The following is a 27,103-nucleotide window of genomic DNA, read 5'->3' as shown; positions in this document are numbered from 1 at the left end:
GTAGAAACTGACGGACACACGGGAATACTTATCTACTTAGGAAGCGATGCTAATCAAGTATGTTTACCCTTTATAGAGTCGGAAATGTATTTTTTACAACATTGCACACTTTTGACCAACATTATAATTGCATCCCAAAATTCGTAAGGGCAGGTTTAGTTTTGGTCTATATAACCAGTTTTAAAAATCGGAGTTCCTAAAACCATGTAAATAATACGATATCTCGTATTCTGTTCATTGCCAATCGTTTCAAAAATAACTAAAACGTATATTTATTCTTACGGAAGGAAATATTTTCTTTGAATAATTTACTTTGGGTTGAGAATATAAGTTGGTGATGAAATAAATCTTAAGGAATGAAAAGTAAGAATTCGCTATTGCCATTAAAATATAAACATAAACACACACTTATTAATCCATACGAAAAATATCAGTTTATTATGTTTAATTTAAATGTGAGATAAGATATCTTATAATTATTAACAGTAATTTCTCATACATTTTCTCATACAACTTTTCAGAGGCGTATTAGTGAAAAATATCTCACATATGTATGTACATTCGTTGCTAATTAAATTGTGGATTCTTTATCATACAATAAAAGCGTCATACACACATACATATGTATGCACAAATGTGTGTATGTTTGAATTTTCAAAACATGGTATGAATATGGAAGTATTCATTTGTGTCTACATACAAACATGGTGAATGTGATAAAAATATCTAACAGGGTTTTATATTCATGCTGTTGAAATGTGCTCATACATGTACATACATGTATGTAATTGGCACTTTACGTAGATGCTTAAATATGTTTGCAAAATTAACATACATATGTATGTAAATTGCAATTCTACAGTTGTAACTCTATGTTCATAATTTAAAAAATCTATAATCACCTTCATTCATTCAATCATGTCACCTCTTCTGGGCCGTAGCGACAAATTTTGCTCGCAAATAATCGTTAATTGATACGTACATATGTACATACATGTATGTATGTATACTCAATAAGCGGACTGATTCTGCTGCCTTTGATGCTGCTGAAATTTTGTAATCGTTATTAATCATCATTCTACATACATATGTACATGTTTTATGTGTATGTACACTTCCCAGAAAAAGTATGCTTACAAAACTGCTCCGTCTGTTTGAGTGAAGGGGGCAGGATTGTTTGAAACTTTTTTTTAATAATTGTTTATATAATGGAACATTATCTCAGGAATATTCTGTTAAAGTTTCCTGTCGAGCGGACTAAAGCTCGCTGAGATACCGATTTTCTAGTTACCATATACTTTCAATTGCTTTTAAAACTTAGACGCGTTTTTCTAAATCCAACTTTTTCAAGTCGGTGCGTAACGTAACTCAAAAAGTAATGCTCGGATCTAAATAAAATTTTTCTTCTAAAAAACACAACTTTTATACATTAAATACTTGCGGATGAACGAACCCTTTTTTTTTTTTAATTTTTTGTACTGTTTTTACGGGCAATAATGGGCTAATTTTTATGTAAAAATGGTACCTCCGACTTTACAACCGTACCAAAAATTCAAAATCGTATATTTTTATACCCTTGCAGAGGTTTTATAATTTTGGTTAAAAGTTTGCAACGCAGTGAAGGAGACATCTCCGACCCTATAAAGTATATATATTCTTGATCAGGATCACCTCCTGAGTCGATATGAGCATGTCCGTCTGTCCGTCTGTCTGTTTCTACGCAAACTAGTCTCTCAGTTTTAAAGCTATCGAGTTGAAACTTTGCACACATCCTTCTTTCCTTTGCAGGCAGTATATAGGTCGGAACGGCCGGAATCGGTCGACTATATCCTATAGCTGCCATATAACTGATTGATCGGAAATGCCATAACTTTGGTGTTTTTTAAGTTAGAGGGTTGGGACTTTCCACACATGTTATATTTGAAAATATCTTATGTACAAAATTTCATAAGGATCGGCCGACTATATCCTATAGCTGCCATATAACTGATTGATCGGAAATCCTATTACTTCGTTGTTTTACAAGTTAGAAGGATGGGACTTTCTGTGCATTCTAATTTGGGCCAACTTATTTGATCTGCCAAATTTCATAAGGATCGGCCGACTATATCCTATAGCTGCCATACAACGATCGGAATTGGCATAACTTTGATGTTTTTTAAGTTAGAAAGATGGGACTTGGTACAGATTCTATTTTGGGCAAAATAATCTGATTTGCCAAATTTCATAAGGATCGGCCGACTATATACGATCTGCTATATATCTAATAATATAAGATGCGTGGCGCCACCTAGCGGACTGCGACTGAACTGCAAGGGTATATCAACTTCGGCTCCGCCCGAAGTTAGCTTTCCTTTCTTGTTTTTTTTAATTTAAGTTAAAATGATTAACTTTCACATAATAAAGCGATTTTTAAAAAAAAATCAATAGTTTACGAGAAAAAAATTCTGGAAAAATGTCTATTTTTTTGTGCTCCAACTGCGCATGCCCCCTTAAAGTTTGCGCTCTGCCTATACCTGACCTCGACCGTCCAACTTTTCAGGACTGTATCTCCGAAAGCTTTATTCAAATCGACTTGAAAATTTGGGAGAATATTCTCAAGATTCTGTAGAATTTTATAAAAAAATAAAAAAAAATCGATTTTTAAGCCGCCAAAGCCACCTAATCTCTTAAAAAAACCCCTAGGTTTTGTCGGCAGAATGCTTGTAAGCCATTCCTGTAGTAACCAAACATGCACCGAAAGCTCTGAGAAAAAAAAAAACCTTACCGGTAAATAAATAAATACCGGTGACGAACTCGCATGACACACCCGAAAAAATTCAATATACATAGGTATCCAAATTACACACAAAATATCATTCGGGGCACATACGAGAAAATAATATAAACAAGAAAGGAAAGCTAACTTCGGGCGGAGCCGAAGTTGATATACCCTTGCAGTTCAGTCGCAGTCCGCTAGGTGGCGCCACGCATCTTATATTATTAGATATACAGCGGATCGTATATAGTCGGTCGATCCTTTTGAAATTTAGCATATCGAATTATTTTGCCCAAAAAGTAATCTGTACCAAGTCCCATCTTTCTAACTTAAAAAACATCAAAGTTATGCCAATTCCGATCGTTCTATGACAGCTATAGGATATAGTCGACCGATCCTTATAAAATTTTGTTCATAAGATATTTTGGTCAAACATAACATGTGTGGAAAGTCCCAACCCTCTAACTTAAAAAACACCAAAGTTATGGCATTTCCGATCAATCAGTTATATGGCAGCTATAGGATATAGTCGACCGATCCCGGCCGTTCCGACCTATATACTCCTATAAGGAAAAAAAGGATGTGTGCAAAGTTTCAACTTGATAGCTCCAAAACTGAGAGACTAGTTTGCGTAGAAACCGACAGACGGACAGACGGACAGGCGGACATGCTCATATCGACTCAGGAGGTGATCCTGATCAAGAATATATATACTGTATAGGGTCGGAGATGTCTCCTTCAATGCGTTGCACACTTTTGACGAAAATTATAATACCCTCTGCAAGGGTATAAAAAGACACGTGCCGTGTATGAATATTTTTTGTATACTTATAATGGATTTTTTAGAGCCCCCAACGTTCTATCTAAAACATCAATGCTGTGTCATTTCCGACCGTTCAGTTAGATAGTTCCTGCAGCTATAGGACAGCTGCAGAATATAACATGAAAAAAAGGATTTGTGCAAGTACATAATTAGAAAAACAGGCAGACAATAGGAGATCTTGATCAAGAGTATATATACTTTGAAGATTAGGAGATGTATTCTTCACTGCGTTTCTTACTTTTTACCAATATTATAATACCCTTTGCGAGGGTATAAGTGTTTTGGTTTCCCTTGAAAACTTGAGATGAAAACTCGGTTTTGAACAAGAAAGGAAAGCTAACTTCGGGCGGAGCCGAAGTTAATATACCCTTGCAGTTCAGTCGCAGTCCGCTAGGTGGCGCCACCCATCTTATTTTATTAGATATATAGCGGATCGTTTATAGTCGGCCGATCCTTATGAAAATTGGCAGATCAGATTGTTTTTCCCAAAATAGAATCTGTACCAAATCCCATCTTTCTAACTTAAAAAACACGAAAGTTATGCCAATTCCGATCGTTCTATGACAGCTATAGGATATAGTCGGCCGATCCTTATGAAATTTTGTACATAAGATATTTTGGTCAAATATAACATGTGTGGAAAGTCCCAACCCTCTAACTTAAAAAACACCAAAGTTATGGCATTTCCGATCAATCAGTTATGTGGCAGCTATAGGATATAGTCGACCGATCCCGGCCGTTCCGACCTATATACTGCCTGCAAAGGAAAGAAGGATGTGTGCAAAGTTTCAACTCGATAGCTTTAAAACTGAGAGACTAGTTTGCGTAGAAACAGACAGACGGACAGACGGACATGCTCATATCGACTCAGGAGGTGATCCTGATCAAGAATATATATACTTTATAGGGTCGGAGATGTCTCCTTCACTGCGTTGCACACTTTTGACCAAAATTATAATACCCTCTGCAAGGGTATAATAAAAATGTATGTAGTAAGGACATTTTCTAAAACCATTCTTTCACTTTTTAACTCTAAATCTTCTAATAGAACGATTTATTTTTCTTTTTTTACAGCCAGGACACGGCCAGGACACAGGAAGTTGCTTTATTAAAACTGGAACGTAAGGATGGCTAATATTAGTCTATGTAATCCAAGTAGATTTTGGATCAATAAAGAGCAACCAAAAACACAGATACTATACCTGACTATATTCAAAGGATTTTCTTATTGAAAACGACATGTGCATGATAAAATATATATTTAAAATATTTAATTACATAGAATTATGGTTTCATAATATTAAACTGAAATAGAAACCAATATCAATTGTTTCTTAGTTGGAATATATTCAAATATTTTACATAAATTAATACGTAATAAATCATGAAGTTACTTGAGAGTTCTCGTTTTGAGGCAATCAACAATGCTCTTTCTATACAAACAAGCGGTATCACAATATTTGGACGCATAGAGAGTTACTCATGGTACGTTATTTATAAATGAAAACCTTTAAAGTATTTAACAGTTCAATAGATATAAAAGCGTGACGTTCATATTTAGATATAAATTTATATCATATTATCATATTAAATTATTCCCCCAACCCAATGCCGAGAACAATCCGAGAATCTATATATGATATACCAAATACTATAGGTACTGCTGTGAAAAAAACAGGCCCATACCATGACGCTCCATGTTTAATAGTTTGTTTGGTGTACTGGAATTTGTATTCAGACTTCTTGGGATGACTGACATACGAACGCGATCGTTTTCCACCATACATGTTATAGGTTATGGCGTTTCTAATCATCTTATTTGAAAATCCAATAAGTCCTCGAAAGGATTTTCAATCCTTGATGAACTAAGACGATATAAACATGTACGTCTGTCCTTGTGTCTATCTGTCTGTTTCTAAGAAAACTAGTCGCTTAGTTTTGAACCTGTCGTCTTGAAACTTTGCACACATCCTTTGTTTTATTTACAGGCATTATATTTTCTTGTTACTTATTGTTGCTTTTACGATCATTTAAAAATAATACCTCTTCACGAGACAACAGACTGATTACAAACCTGCATGCCACACCCAAAATATCTCATATCAATTATTGTGTCGAAAAAATTCTATATAGGTGTACAAAATTATACATTTACATTCAAATGGGCTTAAAATTTTTTAAACGCGCGGATTCAGAAACTATTTAAGACAGAGCTAGAGTTAACACATAAACTCCTATAATACCCACTCATATCAAGTTTGTGTCCTCAAAAATAAAATGTTGCTGTAGCGCCGCTCAGAAAAGTTTTGTGAAGAAGTTATAATGCCAAACTATTCCAATACCATATATATAACTACAAAACAAAATTCAGTCTATAAAATATAGACTTTTCATTCTGCTTCGCATTGAAGCATTCTTCGTTTCAGTTGCAAGAAATTTTTTTGTCGAACTTTTTTGGGAACATTAAAGTTTATATATAAAATGTTATATTCAAGAATTTTGAATTTTGATCATATTTTGTAAAGCCATATCATTGGCAGTCATGGCCTTCCTATTGTACATAGAGCCAAAGATTGAAAAAATGTCAGTGTGCGTCATATCAAAATTATATCACAATCGTAAGGAATTTTTTTAGTTAGATAATTTTTAATACAAAAATTTTAAAAAAGTTAAGTTTTCGAGAAATATTGGTGAAAGTAAAAAAAATGGTTTTCATTAAATTATAGCTAGTTGAAACATTAGAGTCACCAGACGAAATATTTTCTTTTTTCCTGCAGTTAAATTTACAAACACTAATCCTAATTCTCTTAGATACGAGTTGATTGGTGGCTGAAATATCTCGATCAATCATTCTGTTCAGAATTTATTCAAGAAATACATATTTTCGCTTGCTTTTTATACCTTGCAGAGGATATTATAATCCCTAAAGAACCCTGTAATAGGCCCTCTATATCTGATCCGATATATATATAATAATACGATATCAGATTCGGTTCCGCCTGAAGTTAGCTTTCCTTTCAGTTAGGTAGCAGCTCGTATATAGTCGGCCGATCCTTATGAAATTGTAGATAAGATATTTTGGCCAAATATAACACGTGTGGAAAGCCCCAACGTTCTAACTTAAAAAGTTAGAAGTTATGGCATTTCCGATGAATAAGTTATATGGCAGCTATAGGATATAGTCGACCGATCCTAGCCGTTCTGACGATATATACTGCCTGCAAACAAAAGAAGGTTGGTGGGCAAAGTTTCAACTCTATAGCTTTAAAACTGAGAAACTAGTTTGCGTAGATACAGACAGACGGACATGCTCATATCGACTGAGAAGGTGATCCTGATCAAGAATATATATATTTTATAGGGTCGGAGATGTCTCCTTCCCTGCGTTGCACATTTTTGACCCGAATTGTAAAACCCTCTGCAAGGGTCGTAATGCTATTTATTTCAAATATTGTTTGGACAACATTTTTTTTTTCAACAAGAAATTTTTGGGTCCATTTTCGTTTTATGAAATTAGTAGTCTATATGTTGTATTGTTTGTGGAACAACTCATTTTTATTTTAGTTTAATTAAAATACATTTTTTAATATGAATTTTTACCCAGAATGGAAAAATTGATTACCTATGTTTTCCGGTGGTTTAATTATTTGACGAGATGCACTCACTTTTTATCTGATTTTGCTTTGCTTTTTTACATCGTAAACACACAATTGTCGTGTATAGTATATAATAGAGGGATGCCCAGCTCTCGTTCCTCATTTGTTGTTGGATTGTTCTGTCATATGGGTAGAACAAGGTCATATATGTGTGCAGCTCCCAGCTTAGGAAAGGCAAATTACCCTAACAATTTTGCATAGCTTAACAACATTTAACTTAGTTTCATCACTTTTCGGCCTAGTGGGAAGGCATTTTATTGTTGGATTGAAAATAAAAAAAAACTATCGCACATATGTTGTTGTGATTTTGTGCATCGGTATTGTATTTTGCTCTGTCATAAGCAGTGCTTGGGCATCCCTGATATAGTGATATAGTATATAAGGTACGTGCAATAGTTGCACATTAAAAAATGCCATTAAATCAAGTAATTTCATTTTTTGTTCATCGTTATCATTTAATTCTTTTGTGGCACCATCATTCATCAGCTCAATGGTTTTCACCAGTTGTCAGATGTAAGCTAATCATATAATAAATATATGCATATATAGTGCCACTCACTTGAATAGCCCTCCCAAAGAATTTAAACTACAGAACAAGTAACTCACAAAAAAACAAGAAAGGAAAGCTAACTTCGGGCGAAGCAGAAGTTTACATACCCTTGCAGTTAGATATCAGCTTTTATTATTATATATATATCGGATCGTATATAGTTGGACAATCCTTATGAAAATTTCATTGATTCGATATTCAATTTCCGAATAAAAATGTTGGCAACATCCCCAAGCATCTTTAAAAATAGCAAGGTTGTGCCATTTCCGATCGTTCAGTTATATAAAAGTAATAGGATATAGTCGGCCGATCCTTATGAAATTTTATATTTTGGCCAAATATAACATGTGTGGAAAGTCCCAACCCTGTAACTTAAAAAAAAACCAAAGTTATGGCATTTTTAATCAGTTATATGGCAGCTAAAGGATATAGTCCACCGATCCCGTTCCAACTTATATACTACCTGCAAGGAAAAGAAGGATGTGTGCAAAGTTTCAACTCGATAACTCTAAAACTGAGAGACTAGTTTGCGTAGAAACCGAAAGACAGACAGACATACTCATATCGACTCAGGAGGTTTTTAAACATCTATTTCTGATTCTTAAACAGTAAACGTTTTAAGAATATTTAGTATATACTAGAAATAAAATTGAAAGTTTGGCGGTGAAATTTGTAGAGGAGTTATAGACATTTATATTCAGATTCCCATATTGGCTTGCAGTATTTTAAACTGATATAAAAAAGTTATTATAGGTGTGCAAAATTACTCATAAAAGCTGTCAGAAAAACACTTAATCCGACACCGGTTCGTCAAGAGGTATGTTGAGCTATCAGCGTTTTGATAGCGACCGAATTAATAAAGACTCCACAATTCAATTTCAATATTTTTATTGGGTCAATTTAACCCCAAAACAACGGCAGCGGCCGATCCCAACAAAACCGAATATACAAGTGCATAAACCTAAGAGCTTGCGCAGAAGCTCCATCAAAGCTCCCAAAGTGCATGCGCTACAAAAGAACAACAAAGCGCATGCAAATCTGGGAGAAACAAAGAATATGGAACAGCTGATAACGGGCAAATAGTGGACCGCTGCGGCTAGTTACACTGAGGGACTTAAATAGAAATAATTATGATATTTGATGCTGGCACAAGTCCCAACAAGGTATTTTACCTCGTTATTTCTGCAACTAGCTGATCTGGCCGACCTGCCATAAAAAGTTGTCTTTCTTGTATGTGAATCTACTGCCTCATACAAAAGTTTGATTGAATTTGAACTTTGTGAAGCGGTAATAAACTGCAAATTGACTCTTTGACGTTAGAAACACACCTAAGTTGCTTAGACTACAGTGAGTGATTATAATTTGATATGATCTTTATTGAATAGCAATCAGATGGCATCCGATCCAATGCTAGACTACAGTGAGTGATTATAATTTAATATGATCTTTATTGAATAGCAATCAGATGGCATCCGATCCAATGCTATTTTTAACATGTTACTAAATTATTATTCTGATGAATTGTAATTCATCTCAATGTTGTAATTCTTGAACAATGATTGAAATTTGGTTGGTAAAAATTGGTGATCTGCATAAGGTAGTGGTAACCATTGCACCCAGTAAATTATTCCTCGTATCTGTAATATTAACTTCTTGTTTCTTCCACGCGTTAACTTCACCGTATTTCTCTTTTTCTTTCTGCCTAGCGATGGCAGAAACCATCGCTATCTTTTGGCCGTTACTAACCTATCGATAAGTTTACATATGTGTGCGTATTCTAACAATTCAAATTTATATCAAAAATTCTATTACGGTAAAATTCCATCCCCCGTAATTGATCCCGGTACGTGGTCAGTTACCATCCTCCGACGTCCAAAGCCGACGTCCAAAACCGCTATCTTCGTTGCTGGTCTTTCCAAAACGTCGTGCTGGGTCTTTATAGTCACTCGTCGAGCTTGCCCGTCCTTGGCCATCATTGTGTCGGTCACTCGCCCCTTTAACCACAGGTTCCTGGGGAGGAGCTCATCTACGATGACTACGATGCTCCCAATGGTTATTGGAGGTACCTTCTCAAACCATTTGGTGCCCCTGGTTAATACGGGCGCATACTCTTTAATCCATCGCTGCCAAAAACGGTCCCCGAAGCGCTGAGTCTCAATCCATCTACGCTGCAGATTTATCCCTTCTTTTGGCAGTGGTTTGTATCCATACGCTGACCCCAACAGTAGGCGGTTCGGGGTCAGAGTGGCGTCATCCTCAGTGTCCAGACTTTCGAACGTGAGCGGTCTCGAGTTGATGATAAATTGTGCCTCCATCAATGTGCTTCTCAGGCCCTCGTCGTTGACGGAGTTATTTGGGCAAAGGTTCTTCAAAATTCCTTTTGTTGTACGGACGAGTCTTTCCCATGCTCCACCCATGTGTGGTGCTCCTGGAGGGTTGAACCGCCACTTTATGCCATCGAACTTAATGGTAATCTTATCGTGCTCGATCTTTTTCAGCTCTTCTCGCACGGGAAGCCTTGATGTCGTTTATTGCCGTCTCATGAGCGAGATGATGGTACTTCTTTAGATATGCTTTTAATCCGACCAATCTGTTTCCTCTGTGCAGCGCCGCTCCCACGGATAGCGCTTTCAACTCTTCGGCGAAGGCGATGGCTTGAGATTGCTTATAAAGTAGCATCTTCGCTTTGCTCACATGGACAATCGTCGTGGCTGTTGGCATGTCTTGCTTGGCCCATTTCGCTCGTAACCGATCGACGAACAGGAGTATTAGCGCCACTGCTCTATACAACCGCCGCCAGTTCGAGAAATAGTGCGCGTTGTCATCACATGCTTCCGTATTTCTAGAGCATCGATAATGTTCTCCAGCTTTGTCGATGTTGGCCAATGGCTGGATTCAGCTTTTAGGAACCCAGGGCCCGTTATCCACGTCTTCTGCTGGGTTTGGTCGGTGATCTTTGTAGCTCCGTCTGCTACGTTCAGCTTCGAGGGGACCCACCGCCATTGCTCGACTTGCGTTGTTTCCAGGATTTCGGCGACTCTGTGCATCACAAACTGATGAGAGTTACGGGGGTCCATAGTTAGCCACTGCAGTACTGTCTTTGAATCCGACCAGTATGTGGCGTGTGTCGATTCGCAGGTTGCGGGTGCTCATCACCTTGAGGGCTAAGCGTGCTCCTATAACTGCTGCCTGCAGCTCCATACGCGGAATCGAAAGTGGTTTTAAAGGTGTGCCATCTTCGACTTCACTATCACCAAAGAGACGTCGACTTTGTCATCCATTGCTACACGCAAGTAGCAAATGTGTGGAGCTCAGTTTGACGTGGATTTGATGTGTCTGGGGAGAAGCATCTAGGCACCTCGAAAATCCTGATCTGCTCTTAAAGAGTCTTCCAATGGCGCCAGTCTTCCAGAATCTTCTCGGGCAGCTCCTGATCCCAGTCAATATTTAGCCGCCATATACGCTGGAGAAGTATTTTCAGCCCAAACGTCTGGCGCGACAAGAATCCAAATGGATCGAAGATCGTCATAAGGAAGTAGAACTTGCAGAACTTCTCGCTTGGTCGGGACTACGTTTTCTGCCAGGACGTCGCGCTTCAGCCTTGCAAATCTGCAGAGAAACTTAAACACATCCTTATGTGGGACCCAGGACATATCGCGCGGTTCCCACTGCATACGTACAGCCCACCTCCCGTCCAACCGACCGAGGGACGCTGCCGCATAACGTACGGCTCGAATCGCGGGGATAGATCCGAGAACGTTTAGGAGAAGAGTAGGGGTAAGATATTACGAGGAAGAGTGTTGCATAGATAAGGCGTTTAGTATAAAGGATTTAAGATTGTTAGTGGAGCAAAGTGGCAAGGTGTGGTAGAGACCATTGTAGTCCGAACATAATACCCTGAACGGATCGTGTTGGGCATATGTCGAATTACAATGGCTAAGGAGTAGAGGACGGAAGTTTCTAGTCCTTCTACTAGGAACGTTAAAATTTAAGCGTGTTAGTAAATGCTGACTGTCTACATTACCATATATAAGATTATATAGAAACATAACACCCAGCATCGTTCTACGATTTGTTAATGATGGTAAGTTGATTAATAAAAGTCTACTATGATAAGTGGGAAGGTGAAGATTTGCATCCCAATTAAGTCCCCTAAGGGCGAAAATCAGGAAGTTTTTTTGTACAGATTCAATGTGATCTCGGTGTACTCCATATTGAGGACTCCAGACACACGATCCATACTCAAGAATCGGACGAACCAATGATGTATATAACGTTTTTGTTATGTACGGGTCATTAAATTCTTTTGACCATCTTTTAATAAAGCCAAGCACACCCATAGCTTTATTAACCATGGTAGATATATGGTCGGTAAATTTAAGTTTCAAATCTAAAAGGACTCCCAGATCGTTAACCTGAGTTAATCGTTCTAAAGCGTTCCCATAGGGAAAGTACATAGCCTGGTGAGGACTAGTTCGATAAAAGGACATGAGTTTACATTTCGATCCATTAAGCTTTAGGTTATTTGCAAAACACCAATTTTGAAATTTATCCAAATCGGATTGAAGTCTAGATTGGGCACTAGTGAATTTATACTGAAGACAAAGCTTAACGTCATCAGCGTACATAAGTACGAGTGAATCAGTTAAGGCAAGGGGCAAGTCATTAATAAAAAGTGTAAAAAGTAAGGGTCCAAGATGGCTTCCTTGAGGCACCCCAGATGTGACGCGGACTAGACGCGAGGTAACATCTTTAAAGAAGACACGTTGGGTTCTTCCAGATAAGTAAGATAAGAAAATACACGGGCTTGACTTTAAGAAGACCCAATAACACACCACTTTGATCAAAAGAAGGGCAAAATATAAGGTTGGCTGATTGGATATTATAAGTGTAAGGCTGACCTGTACTGGTGCTAGGTGAGTATGTTGTTTGAAAAAACTGTGCCAAGAGATCGGCCATTGCCTGATCAGTGTTCGCATATGAGTTCTCAAACATAAGCATAGGAGGAGAAGATACATGTTTGCGCTTAGTGTTTACAAAGTTATAAAACTGCTTCGGATCCTGAGTAAACTGAATCCGGCAGCGGCGTATATAACTCCTATAACATTCAGCGTTATGCACGGTGAAATTGGACCGAGCTACTAAGTATCTTGAATAACTAACTGTACAGCCAGATATTTTATGTTTATTTAAAAGTCTATTCATAACGATCTTTAAATTTCCTAGGTGCCTTGTATACCAAGGCGGATTAATTGAAACGGACGGATATTTCCATGGCACGCAAACGTCGAAAAATTTATTCAAAGTATAATAAAATTTAATTAAGGCAATGTTTACATCTTCACATGCCAGTAGATTGGACCAATCAAATTCCAAAATTAACTTATTTAATTTCATAAAGTCAGCCTTACGAAAGAAACGAACTTTATGAGATTTAAGTGTGGGCTTAAGGCCAATTACGTTATTGTTTTCTATTAAAACCTCAAGAGTGGGATGATATGGATCCTCTGGGTTGGAAAGTGGTAAAGTTCTGGAAAGAGTAATTCCATCAGGATCAGAAACGAAACACAAGTCCAGCAGCCGACCTAAAGAATTTCTAACGTGGTTAATTTGCCCGAGTGACATGTCGAACATGCCCGCCGGGAAGTCATGGTGCGAATTCAGCAATAAAGACGGTGAATTTTTAACATTGGACCACCTGAGTTCTGGGATATTGAAGTCACCCAGAGCTACTAGCTGGTCACCATCAGACAGACGATCAAAAACAAACCTAATAGCGTCTAAATGTTGCCAGTATGTGGGCGGTTCGGACGAAGGGGGTACGTAGGAGCACGTAACGTATAATGATTTATCGGACAATATGATTTTAATGCAAAGAAATTCTATGTCACCAAACTCTTGTGATTTAATCTCTTCAGAAGCGAAATTGGAGTCTACAGAAATTAACACTCCTCCTCCCCTTCGCAGAGTTCTATCACGTCTAAAAGTGGTGTACTTACTTGGAAAAACTTCGGAGCTTAAGATCTCCGGCTTTAACCAAGTTTCTGTAAAGACTATAATGTGAGATGCAAAGAAAGAACTATCAGAATACAGTTTGGGAAGCTTACTTCGTAACCCTCTAGTATTCTGATAGGTAAGTGTTAGTGAAGGCATTAGTTTTTTGAAGCTGACGTGGAAGGTTGGTCAGTGGCTCTAACATGTGGGAGTTTCACTCCCACAGGTTTGGTCATTTTTTTCTTCACCGTACTTGGCTGATGTTCTTGGACGAAAATGTTCTCTGGCCAGAAACTGGCGGAACAAATCGTCTTGAACATCTGCGCGGGCACACGTATTTTGAAAGATGACGTATGCCTGGTGTAGTTATATTTAAATTTAGTTATATCTGCCACCTTTATGTCGGCTTTTGATTTGGCTTTGATGTAAGCCGAGAGATCAATCTCAGAAGTATCAGGGGCAAGCCGGGAAACAAATATGTGTTTCGATGGTGGGATCACCTGCAAGGGTTTTGGTGCCGCCGTAACGAGTATGGCAGCATCAGTTCGTACCGGGGGTCCGGAAGCTTGATTGCCCTGTTCGGTGACTTTTAAGGGGGTTTCAATTATTGGGTCTGGTGGTATCACTTGAAGCGATGCCACAGAGGACATATCGGAAAATTGCTCGTTTATGCTGAGATATTCGGAAACCGAATTTTTCCCAGGTCCGGCCCTTGGGGTGGCCAGAGATATGAGCGGCTGCATAGTTGTCGGCTGAATAGGCTGAAGACTTTTCGCCACGGGCACATCACTAAAAGCAGATTTCTTACGCTTTGGAGACTCATTTAGTAGTTGAAGACTACTAAACTGTGTATCTAGCGCACAGAGTTGGTCGTTGATTTTACGAAAACCGCTAACCAGCTCTTTAAATCCACTTTTAGTCTGTCTCATGAACGATCTCATTTCGTCCTGAACAGCACGAACAGCAGCAAAAGTGGAGACCAGACCTACGTGAGATGGCATCCGAAACTGAGGCCGTGAACCCGGCACACTTAGCGTGTAAAACGTTTTCACATAGCCAGCAGTGGATGGTAGGCTGGGATGAAGAGATTGTCTTATTACAAGACTTCAAACCACAGACAAGTTTAAATTCCATTATGAATATATTATTTTTATTATTGACGTACCGTGAACCACTGTGCCAAAGAGTCGAAAAAGGGAGAATAAAGAGGGCGATTAGTGAGAGTTAGTATAAGAGCAAAGAATATAGATAAGAATCTAGTGTGAGACAAAAGAAGCAACACCGTAAAGGATGAAGAAGCAGAGCAGTGCTATGTTTGGAAGAATATTAATAAATTTATTATTTTACCTCCAAATATATCACTGCACACGCGAAGCGAATCGGATGTTTGGGATGAAAAGAATCGGGTTTATGTAAATAAATAAAAATAAACACCGGATTGTTTATAATTATTATAATAAATAAAGATTTTTCAAAACGCAGTGCGCACAAAAAAAACACGTCCGTTCGCTTTAAGAAGTGAGGAATATAATGACATACCAAGTATCTTTTCAGTCGAACAAAAATCCACAGGTTTTTGGCTACCAACATTGCCATTACTTTGCAAGCTCTTAAGGACTTCTTTTGAATTTGACGACCAGTTGCGGATCTCGAATCCGCCTCTTCGATGAACCTCTATGTCTTTTCTGGTGGTCTGGATGGCCTCCTGTTCGTTTCTCATGCTATCGATGTAGTCGTCGACGTAGTGTGCCTTTTGGATGGCGTTTAAGAACAATGGGAAATCTTTTTGATGGGCTTCTGCATTTTTATCTCGAACAAAGTGAGCTATGAATGGTGTGCAACTGATCCCAAAAGTAATTGAGATTAGTTTATCTCGTCGCGAAAAAAACGAAAGGAAAAAAAGGTGGCTGTAGAATTAAATTATTGCAAAAAAGACGAACGAAAACGAAAAATGCCTGCACTCTTTTCAACTTTATAAATTCGATTGTATATTCATATCAACAAAAACTTAAGCCTAGCTTATCTAGTGCGGCGAAGCGGGGCGAATTCATGGGAGAGCGCAAGTGACAGCTTTACTTGCGCTCCCGCTCCGCCCTAAACTAACTTATACTAGACTTCATAAAATTCCACTTAATTATCTACATTAATTATACAGCCCGCATAACATAGGTTTCTATTTTCTCGCTGCTTCTGTCATACCATAAGAATCGTTGCGCTCGCGGATGTTGATCCTGTGAAACATTTCCGCAATGTCTCCGCAAATCGCAATCTTGTTGACACGAAAGGCTAGTAAGACCTCTATGAGTGGGTTCAGGCAATCTGGTCCCCTGAGTAAGTAGTCATTCAGTGCACATCCGTGTGACTTCGCGGCTGCATCCCCTTGAGCGTCTCAAGGCTGTAATGGTCCTTAATGTCGTCATGAAGCTCCTGCCAATCGCAGTCGCAGTGATGCATGACAATGGATCGTTGGGGGTTCGTCGATCCTTGGATGGTCCATCCTTCCCATCATTTCGAAGCTATTGGTTCGTTCCATTTCCCTTCTCGGATCCTGCGAAGGACTGCTAGCTTCCAATTATTAGACCCGATTAGCAATGTCGGCTGGGCAGAATAGCACTCTAGCGTTAAGTCTCTCAAATGCTGGAATCTGCTACGTAGTTCTTTCATCTCGACTGTCTGTTTTAGCAGTGCTAGGTTCTGAACGGTCTGGACGTTGTTCAGCCAATAAAATCTATCGGAATTGTTTTTCGAGATTTGGACTGACGCTTTCACGGATTCACTCTCAAATCAAGTTGTATCTGCGGTCCACTGTAAACACATTGGCGTAGTCTGCGGTCCACTGTAAACACATTGGCGTAATACTGATGCGTCTACTAAGGTCATGGATGATCCTTTGTCTAGGAATGCATAGATTTCGATCATCCTGCTGCCATAGCGTAGCTTAACTGGAATGATGCGAAAAAATTGGCTTCCGTGGTTGTCGTTCCGTGTGAAGGAGCTCATGGTGCCGCCTTGCACATCCGTTAACTCCACAGTTTCCGGTTCGGCATCTATTGCGATGTACTTTAAGGCAGCAGAAACATGCTTTACTCGATGTGATTATCTGCCACCTGCGCTACGTGTCGAGGTTCAAGAACACCTGACATTGTGGTGGGCGGTGACTGATGTCGCCGCACGCCACGCACCCCGATTGAACTTGCTGCTGAGCTGCTTCCGTTTGGCTCGCGTTCGATCGTGTTTGTCCTCGTGATGGTCCAGGCTCATCCGCCTCTTGTCTTTGCGTTGCGCGACTGTTGTGAGTGTTAACTGCGCCTGATTTGTAAAACGATGGCGCCACTACTGAAGATGCTGCCTCTGCAATCTTGTACCACCAATCGCTGAATTCTTTAACTGCTGCTATCCTATCGTCGCGAGGTTGCATTGCCCAGTTTAGCTTGTGTTGGTTGGGAAGCTTATCTACGAGCTCCTTAACCAGCATTGGATTGTTAAGATGTGCCTTTAGATCGCATGCCTCCATAATCGCACAGACGTTGCGAACTGCTAGCGCGTACTCTATTAACGCCTCCAATCTGTCTTTGGGTGGTGCCAGTCTTCGCACCTTTTCCACCATTCTTTCTAGGATATTGTTTGCCGAAGTACATCTTCAGAGTGCTGATGATATCTGGAACTAGGTTAGGAAGTAGAAGTTTATTCCTAATCAGTTCGCGAGCCTTTCCTTTAAGCGACTTTTGCAGACGTAGCATGTTTTCTACGTTAGTGTATCCGGCTGATGTGGTGCTGTGTTCGAAAGTGCTGATCAATAACGGCCACTTTTCCGGATCTCCCCTGAATGTTGGAAGATTTTTGGGTATAGCTTGCCGGGCCGCTATTTGATTGCTTGTTGGTGAATCTGTAGCTCGAACCATCCCGGCTTCCGGTACATCAGTGGGATTCATCTGCATTAGAAGTTTATACTTTTCTTCTATACACTTTGCCTCCGATTGCGTTTTTTCCTCTAGCATCTTTAAAAACAATTGGTTCCTAGTCCTTTCCGGATTGACTTCCTGCGCGTGTGTGTTCTCTCCGCTGCCGAGTATCGACAGCTATCGCTTTGTCGTGCGGTTCGGGGGTGGCCATTGCGTGTTTGAGGCTGTACCGGTGATCTTTGCATACTGCCGTACGGTGCTATGTGACTGCAACCCGCGAGGCAGAAATCGCAACTCCAGTCCTTGCTCTCAATGTCGTCCTCTACGCCGGCATACTCAAAATGGTACCACCTACCGCAAACGTCACAACAGTTGTTATAGTTCTGAACGTTGTTAGTTCTGGAAACAGTTGTTTTAGTTCTGAACGTTGGCCAGAGAATTGCTTAGAATCAATTCCAATCCAATTGTGGAGGGGGGACCAATTGTGGCAAGTTTACTTTGGCTCCAGCACAACATAATCCAGTATTCATCAGAGTATTTGAATACCTTACAATATTTACAAATTTTTCTCATTTCCCCAAATTTTACCGATTTGTCGGCACAATAATCACAGAAGAATGCAGCTCTTTCAAGCATCACAGAAGCGCTGAGTCTGCGGATTCGATCATGTTCATTTTGATCATTGATCATGCTTGCTACAGTTGTGTTTGATGGGAACGAACTTGTTGCATTCTGCCTGTCTACTTCTCTCTGGACATCAGTGCCGTAAGGACTAAACCAAAGTACAAAAATAGTGTCATTTTCAAACATTGAAATTTTCAAAATTGGTCGATTACATTGCAAAAAATACATAACAAAAAATTGAGGATGTTCTTGACAAAAAAATAAACAAAATGTTTAAGAATTTTGTAAAATACCTTAAATTAACGTTATAAAATTAAAAAAATGTGTTAGTTATAAAATGAATAACTTCATAATCAATGAAGCTATTTGATGGAAAGGTTTCTTTATATATAATTAATTTTTTTGTTGTTATGACCGAATATCCAAATTGTACGAAAAAAGAAAGACGCCGTAAAAAATAAACAAATTATTTTTTTTTTCTTCCAAATTTTACACCTTCTCAAAAGATTATAATTTTGATGAAAAGTGTGCAACGAAGTGAAGGAGGCATCTCTGACCCTCTTAAGTATATATATTAGGTTGTTTGGTAATGACATAACGGTTTCTTTATTGATTTTTGCCGATGATTTTAACATAGGTATTTAAGTGCTATATGTACCGATGTCTTCGATGATTTTTTGGTATTTTGATGGTAACTTGTATATGCCTCTTCTAAAGAAGTCCTTGTCCCTATCCTCCCTTGAACTCAATTTTTGTACATCGAAAATATTTTGCATGGCAAAAAACAGATGGTCGCTTGGGGCAACGTCCGGACTATAAGGTAAGGTGGATGCATTAACACTTCACAACCAAGCTCCCGTAGCTTGTGACGAGTCACCAAAGATGTATGGGGCCTGGCGTTGTCATGATGGAACACAACTCCCTTACAATTCACCATGGCTGGCCGCTTCTGTTCAAGTGCAAGCTTCAATCGCTCCAGTTGTTCACAGTAGAAGTCAGAATTGATGATTTGGCCGTAGGGCAACACTTCATAATGGATAATTCCTCTGATATCCCACCATACACTCAGCAACACCTTCTGAGCCGTCAGTCCTGGTTTTGCCACCGTTTGAGACGATTCACCGTGCTTCGACAACGATCTTTTACGCTTTATGTTGTCATATGTGATCAATTTTTCATCACCAGTGACTAACCCATACAGAAATGAGTCGAGTTTATTACGGTGCAACAAAGATTCGCAGATTGAAACACGATCGAAAATGTTTTTTTGGGATAACTCATGAGGCACCCATACATCGAGCTTTTATTTTAAATTTTTCGACTTTAAATGCCTATGTACGGTTTCCGTGCTTAGTTGCATATGGTTCTAATAGTCCCATGACGATCTCGATCCACTATTTCCATTATTTTATCCGTATCAACTTGTCATCCGGAAGGCTTGGGTGTTTCGGTATCAAAATTGCCACTTCGGAATCGCCTAAACTACTTTTCGGCGGTTTGAATCGAAAGTTTGTTATCTCTTAAGACAGCAATAATCTGTCTGCGAGATTCATCAGCAGTTTTTCCCTGTGCGAAATAAAATTTCAAAATTGCCCGAATTTCTGCGTGAACTCCATTACAATCGATTGTAATTTTAACGCGAAAGCTCATGTAAATATATGGATCGGCTGACTACATCCTTGGGACTTTTTAAAAATTTGGTATTCTAAGGAATTGATTTTATACTGATACTTTTATAAGGATTGGTTAACAATATCTGATATTTGCGATATATGAACTTCGACTTTATTTTCTTGTTGGTTATTAATAACTTCAAAATAATAAAAAAACATACCGAAGTTTATATACCCTTGCAGTTGAGTCGCAGTCCGCTAGGTGGCTACACGCATCTTATATTATTAGATATATAGCGGATCATATATAGTCGGCCGATCCTTATGAAATTTGGCAAATCAGATTATTTTGCCCAAAATAGAATCTGTACCAAGTCCCATCTTTCTAACTTAAAAAACACCAAAGTTATGCCAATTCCGATCGTTGTATGACAGCTATAGGATATAGTCGACCGATCCCGTTCCGACTTATATACTGCCTGCAAACAAAACAAGGATGTGTGCAAAGTTTCAATTCGATAGCTTTAAAACTGAGAGACTAGTTTGCGTAGAAACAGACAGACAGACGGATAGACGGACATGCTCATATCGACTCAGGAGGTGATCCTGATCAAGAATATATATACTTTATAGGGTTGGAGATGTCTCCTTCACTGCGTTGCATACTTTTATACAACATTTTAAACAAAATTATAATACCCTCTGCAAGGGTATAAAAACACTTTAAATAAAAATTTTCTGTTAACGAAATTACGAATTTAATTTAACTAAACGAGTGTATTAAATTTATATACAAAAAAAATATATAGCTGCGAAAAAAAAACACCACCACCACTAGATACAATTTTTCAATGGTCACCATAATATACTTTTTTCAAAATTGAAAACCCTAAAAAAAATTACAAATGAACAAAAAAAAAAAAATATTCTAAATGTTATTTAACAAAATTTATTAAGGTATATATAATTCAACGAAAAATGATAGCACCAATTTTCTAAAATGGATTTTAAATTATAAAATGACTAAATCAAGCAATACTGATATATTAAAAATGCGTGAATTATTATTTGGTAGCGCATCCGTATAGGACCCACTCGATTGTATGAAAAGCAGGTCATACCATGACGCTGCATCCTCCATGCTGTAAAGTCTTTATGGTGGACCTTGTATTCAGAATTCTTGTCACGTCTAACATACGATGGGGATCCTTTACCACCATATGTATATGACCACCTTGCTTTCATCGGTGATAAGGTTAAGCCCGTGTATTCGCCAGGCCCCGATAAAGTACCAGGCTGTTTTGTGAAGAACTGCGCCGAGGCATTGTGCAAACCGCTCCTCAAACTCCTTAATCTATACCTGAAGACTTCGATCTTTCCCCTAATTTAGAAGGAATCTTTCCGCTGCACATTATAGAGGCATTTCTAAATTTTCAGCAATTCCAAAGCTTTTTGAAAAATTAATCACTTCACATTTGCAATACCTATTTAGTTCATTAATATAACCGTGCCAGCATGGCTTTATAAAGCACCGCTACACCACTGCCAACTTCTTGGAGCTAACAAGTTTAGTTATAGCTTAAAAACAAAACAGTCATTTACACTTATTTCAGTAAAGCATTTGACTATGTTAAACATTCGCTTCTTATAAGTTAAATAAGTATTTTGGGTTCCCAACTTATCTCTTTATCTGAACTTCGAGCTACTTTTATAGAAGATCCCAAAGAATGATTTAAAGATTTAAAAATATTAAATCACATCTGGGTACGCATCTTGTGTACCCCAAGAAAGCCATCTTGGACCCTTACATGTTACATAACTTATTAACGATTTTCCCCTTGCCTTAACTTATTCACTTGTACGCTGATGACGTTAAGCCTTGTCTTCAGTATAGATCAGTGGTGTGAAAAATGCACACATGTAGGCATTTAGTAAGTCCAAATTATCTTTTATTTACACATTGCGTGTGCTGGCAGCGCTGCAGCAGAATTTCTGACCCTACGCGCGGTTCCCACTGCATACGTACAGCCCACCTCCCGCCCAACCGACCGAGGGGCGCCTGCCGCATAACGTACGGCTCGAATCGCGGGAATAAATTCGAGTTAGTATAATGAGTATAGTATATAAGTTTAAATAGAAGGATTATAAAGAAAACGAGGAAGAATTAGTATGTTCTTGTAGGTAATTTAAAATGGAGGTTTTCAAATTTGACTGGGAGGAAAGAGAAATAATATTATACAGACCATTGTAGTTCGAAAATAAAATCCTAATGGGATCATGCTGTGCATATGTCGATCTACAATGACTTAAGAATAAAGGACTAAAGTTTCTGGTCCTTCTATTCGGAACGTTAAACTGTAAGCGTGTTAGTAAGTGCTGGCTATCTACATCACCATTAATAAGGTTGTGTAGGAAAACGACACCCAGCATTGTTCTACGGTTTTTTAAGGAGGGTAAGTTTATTAGTAGGAGTCTACTATTATACGAAGGTAGGTGAAGATTTGCGTCTCAGTTAAGTCCCCTAAGAGCAAATAATAAGTTTTTTTGTACGGATTCTATGCGGTCTTGATGAACACCGTATTGGGGACACCAGACACATGAACCGTACTCCAGTATCGGGCGGACCAAGGATATAAATAAGCTTTTAGTAATGTAAGGGCCGTTAAATTCCTTTGCCCATCTTTTAATAAAACCGACAACACCTTTAGCCTTATTAACCATTGAAGAAATATGGTCGGAAAATTTAAGTTTTATGTCTAAGAGGACACCAAGATCATTAACCTGAGTTAATTTTTCTAAGGCAATCCCAGAGAGATTGTAGGAAGCCTGGTGAGGACTAGTACGATAAAAAGACATAAGTTTGTATTTTGATCCGTTAAGTACTAAGTCATTAGCTAAACACCATTTTTGAAAATTGTCAAGATCCGACTGGAGTCTGTTTTGGGCAGACGGGAACTTATATTGGAGACAAAGCTTAACATCGTCTGCGTACATTAGTACCAGCGCGTTCGTTATAGATGGGGGCAAGTCATTTATAAAAAGAGTGAATAGTAATGGGCCAAGATGGCTTCCTTGAGGGACACCAGATGTGGCACGGACTAAGTATTGATTTTTAAATAAGACTCTCTGTGTTCTTCCATTTAAATAGCTGGAGATCCACGTAATGAGGTCGGTTGAGAATCCCAAAAGATTTAGTTTACTCAACAAGAGTGAGTGATTAACTGAATCAAATGCTTTACTAAAGTCTGTGTAAATAACATCAGTTTGAAGTCCCTTTTGGAAGCCATAGATCCGAAGTCGCTGATAAATTTTGATACGTAAGTAGGGAAGGAAAAGATACATGTTTACGCTTCGTGTTTACAAAGTTATAAAACTGCTTTGGATCCTGAGTGAACTGAATCCGACAGCGGCGAATATAATTTTTATAACATTCGGCGTTATGCACGGAGAAATTTAGCCGAGCTATTAAGTATCTTGAGAAATCTATGCTGCTACAGGTTCTTTTATATTTATTTAAAAGCCTGTCTTTATATGTTTTTAATTTTGTTAGGCACCTTGTAAACCAAGGTGGATTATTTGTAGCGGACGGATATTTCCACGGCACGCTTAAGTCAAAAAATGAATTTAATGTCAAATAAAATTTATCTAGGATGATATTTATATCAGTGCATGCCAGAATATCGGACCAGTCAAAAGTATCAATTAATAAATTAAGTTTACGAAAATCAGCCTTACGAAAACAACGAATCTTCTTTGATACGCAGGAAGTCTTCTGATTGACACCAGAATTGGTTTCAATTGAAACTTCAAGCGTTGGGTGGTATGGATCTTCAGGGGTTGAGAGGGGCAACGCTCTGGAAAGTGTGGTACTATCTGGATCAGATACAAAACATAAGTCAAGAAGCCGACCTAACGAATTTCTAACATGTTTGATCTGGCCTAGGGACAAGTCAAAGATGCCCGCCGTGAAATCGTGATGGGTGGAAAGTGATAAGAAAGTTAAATTTTCAGTAATTGACCAATTGAGTTCTGGTAAATTAAAGTCGCCAAGAACTATCAGAAGGTCAATATCTGACATAAGATTGGTAACAGCCTGTATAGCCGACAAGTGATGCCAGTATGTGGGCGGCTCGGAAGATGGTGGAATGTAAGAACATGTAATAAACAGTGATTGAGCAGACAATATGACTTTAACGCAAATAAATTCGAAATCACCAAACTCTGGTAACTTTACCTCTTCAGAAACGAAATTGGAGTCAATAGAAATTAAGACTCCTCCTCCTCTTCGCAGAGGTCGGTCACGTCTAAAAGTGGTGTACCTACTTGGAAAAACTTCGGAGCAAAAGATCTCCGGCTTTAACCAAGTTTCAGTAAAGACTATAATATGGGACGCAAAGAAAAGACTATCAGAATAAAGTCTAGGGAGCTTGCTACGTAGGCCCCGACAGTTCTGATAGGTAAGATTGATAGAACGTGTTAGTTTTTTGAAGAGTCGGATTGGACAGATGTTGGGAGCTTGACTCCAGCAGGCTTCGAGTTTTTTTTCTTTACCTTACTCGGCTGATGCTCTTGTACAAATATGTCCTCTGGCCAGAAGCCAGGCGAACATATTGTCACAAACATCGGTACTGGCACACGTATCATGAAGGATGACATGCGCCTCGAGTAGGAGTATTTAAATTTCCTAATGTCTTCCACTCTAATAACGGCCTTGGTTTTGGCTTTGATATAAGCCGAGATATCAATCTCCGAGGTATCGGGGGCTAGCCGTGAGACAAATATTTGTCTAACAGGTGGTATTACCTATAATGGTTTTGGTATACTCGTGAGTTATAGAAAATAAGAGTTTGCCCACCACTGGTATAGATTCACTAGTGCCCAATTTACACTTCAATCCGATTTGGATAAATTTCAATCATTCCTTCATTACAAAAACTTGATATACATCATTGGTCCGTCCGATTCCTGAGTATGGATCGTGAGTTTACCGAGATCACATAGAATATGTAAAAAAAAACTTCCTGTTTGTCACCCTTATAGGACTTAATTGGAATGCAAATGACTCTTATTAATCAACTTATCATCACTAACAACCCGTAGAACGATGCTGGGTGTCGTTTTTCTATATAATCTTTATTTTTGCAACACTCTTCTTCATGATACTTACTACTCTTACTATCTCGGATCTATCCCCACAAATCTATCCCCAGGTGCGGAAGCGCCCCTCGGTCGGTCGGGCGGGAGGTGACCTGTACGTATGCTGCCGTTCGAAAGTAATCAGATTTTGCATGTTTCTTATCCCTTTTATTTTAAGTAAACTTTTTACTAAATTTACAACAAAGCAAATATGAAATTATTACATTAGATTTTTTTTTTTTAAGCAAAATGGTAGCAGCTGAAAAAGTTTTATATAAGAGATTTACTGCTGAATCGCATGGACACGATCTTCAGGCATTGTCTCCACCGCAAACTCTGGTCGACTTTTCACCAAACTTTCGACGAAACAATAGCCAGTCTGGAGATGAAGGAATAACTCTTTGTGATACCATATCCAGAAAAACATTATTTTACTTAATTGCAACTTTAAATGCTTCTTTTGAGCCAGATTATGACTTCTCAGAGGCTAAGGTAACTATTTCAACCTTTTTATTTGTGTGTAAAACATTGCAAGGTATTTTAATGTGTTCTCTAATTATATAAAGCGAGGATTACGAAAAAAATGAATAAATCACTTCTGTCTGTCCGTTTGTTTCCATATATTTTACTTGCTCAGTTTAAAAGCTGGATGCATATTATGTTGGAATGTTCGAGAAACTATATTATATAGCTGTTTTAGCAATGAACGAGTGACTCAACTATATTTTATGTGAAAATTAAATTTTCTAAAAATTAAAAAACAAGAAAAGGCGGAATACATTTTTGTTGTAAAATATTAAAAATTAAACGAAAACTGAATCATCAAAAAAAAAAAAAACATTTTTTAAATGACAGAGTTTAAAGAAAAAGAAAAATTCAATAGATAAATTGTAATTAATTAGGTTGAAATAATTTTCGGCAATTAAATAAAAGTTGTTAATTTGTTAAAAAGTATTTTAATAAGAATAGAAATACTGAAATACTTGAAATACTCTATTGATTTTACTAAGAAAAATCTTCATATAACATTTTTTTGAGAATTTATTGTAGAAGCACAAAAATTAATTTTTAAAATTGGAGATTTCAACTTTTAAAGAGTTTTTAAAAAGTTTTATAATATTGGAGATTTTAACTTTGAATGAATATTTCAAAGATATGGTAACCTGATTTAAATTTTATTTATTTTCTTTTTAAAAATGATAAGTAAAAAAAAATTGGTCCACGCAATTACACGGTCTAATATATACATATTCTAAAATACATAAATATGCATAATATATGATATAAAATTATCAATGGACTCTGGTTCAGAGGAGCCTAAAGGTTATGAAGCAGGAAAAATTATGTGAGATTTTTTTTTGTCGACCTGTGATATTAGGTTTTTAATTCAAAACATTAAACAAAAACTGGAATCCTATTAAAATTTCGGCTGCAGCCAAAGTTACCATTTCATTCTTGTTTTAATTAATTTTAATTTTATCTCCTTTTACAGTCGCATGAATTCAGCAAGGAGCCGTCATTGCAATGGGTTATGAATTCAATACATTCAAATTTATCAGCTCTTGCAGGAGATCAATATCAAGTTATTCGCCAGCCATTATGGTCTGCTGTTGACGATGAAGTGAACTTATCAGAATGTGACATATATAGTTATAATCCAGATCTAAGCTCTGATCCATTTGGAGAACCCGGATGCGTGTGGTCATTTAATTATTTCTTTTATAATAAGAAATTAAAACGTATTGTATTTTTTACAAGTCGAGCTTTAAAGTATGTATTTGTGTCTGGTAGTTATTAAAAATAATATTATATTTTTTTCAGTTCCCTTTATGCTGGTGAAACGTCGGACTTCTCAATGGAAGAGGACGTATATTGAATATAAGACCTTTGTAATTAGCAAAACGTCGTGTTTTGCACAGTTTTCAGTTTAAATAAGTAAAGTGTATCGTTATTGAACTAGAATAAGAACCAAACTCCAAAATTAAAACATTAATATAAGTATGACTAATATAATAAAAATAATTTAATTGATTTAATTAAAAAAAAA

At 37.9% G+C, this 27,103-nt stretch overlaps 1 protein-coding gene and 1 long non-coding RNA gene across 4 annotated transcripts; one reads left to right on the top strand and one right to left on the bottom strand.

The window, feature by feature from the left end:
- Window positions 1–216: 216 nt before the first annotated feature.
- On the top strand, window positions 217–27,103 carry LOC6496778 (repressor of RNA polymerase III transcription MAF1 homolog). 3 transcript variants are annotated; one of them, XM_014904708.3, is made up of 6 exons: window positions 217–363; window positions 4,656–5,066; window positions 25,131–25,193; window positions 25,302–25,548; window positions 26,549–26,826; window positions 26,878–27,103. In XM_014904708.3, exons 2-6 carry the CDS (start codon window positions 4,966–4,968, stop codon window positions 26,930–26,932), a joined length of 744 nt encoding a protein of 247 aa, XP_014760194.1. In that variant the 5' UTR covers window positions 217–363; window positions 4,656–4,965; the 3' UTR covers window positions 26,933–27,103. The 3 variants fall into 3 exon arrangements, with proteins under 3 accessions (XP_014760194.1, XP_001965782.1, XP_032311509.1); XM_001965746.4 differs by lacking the exon at window positions 25,131–25,193 and having other exon boundaries at window positions 218–363; XM_032455618.2 differs by lacking the exon at window positions 217–363 and having other exon boundaries at window positions 4,935–5,066; window positions 25,131–25,171.
- LOC123257222 lies at window positions 294–1,523 on the bottom strand. Its single transcript, XR_006507229.1, has 2 exons — window positions 1,138–1,523; window positions 294–1,046 (listed from the first exon to the last, which is right to left on the bottom strand). It is a non-coding gene; the product is annotated as an uncharacterized LOC123257222 (long non-coding RNA).

Source organism: Drosophila ananassae, chromosome 3L (genome assembly GCF_017639315.1).
Source record: "Drosophila ananassae strain 14024-0371.13 chromosome 3L, ASM1763931v2, whole genome shotgun sequence".
Classification (NCBI taxonomy): domain Eukaryota; kingdom Metazoa; phylum Arthropoda; class Insecta; order Diptera; family Drosophilidae; genus Drosophila; species Drosophila ananassae.
This window is presented reverse-complemented; position numbering and strand designations above follow the sequence as displayed.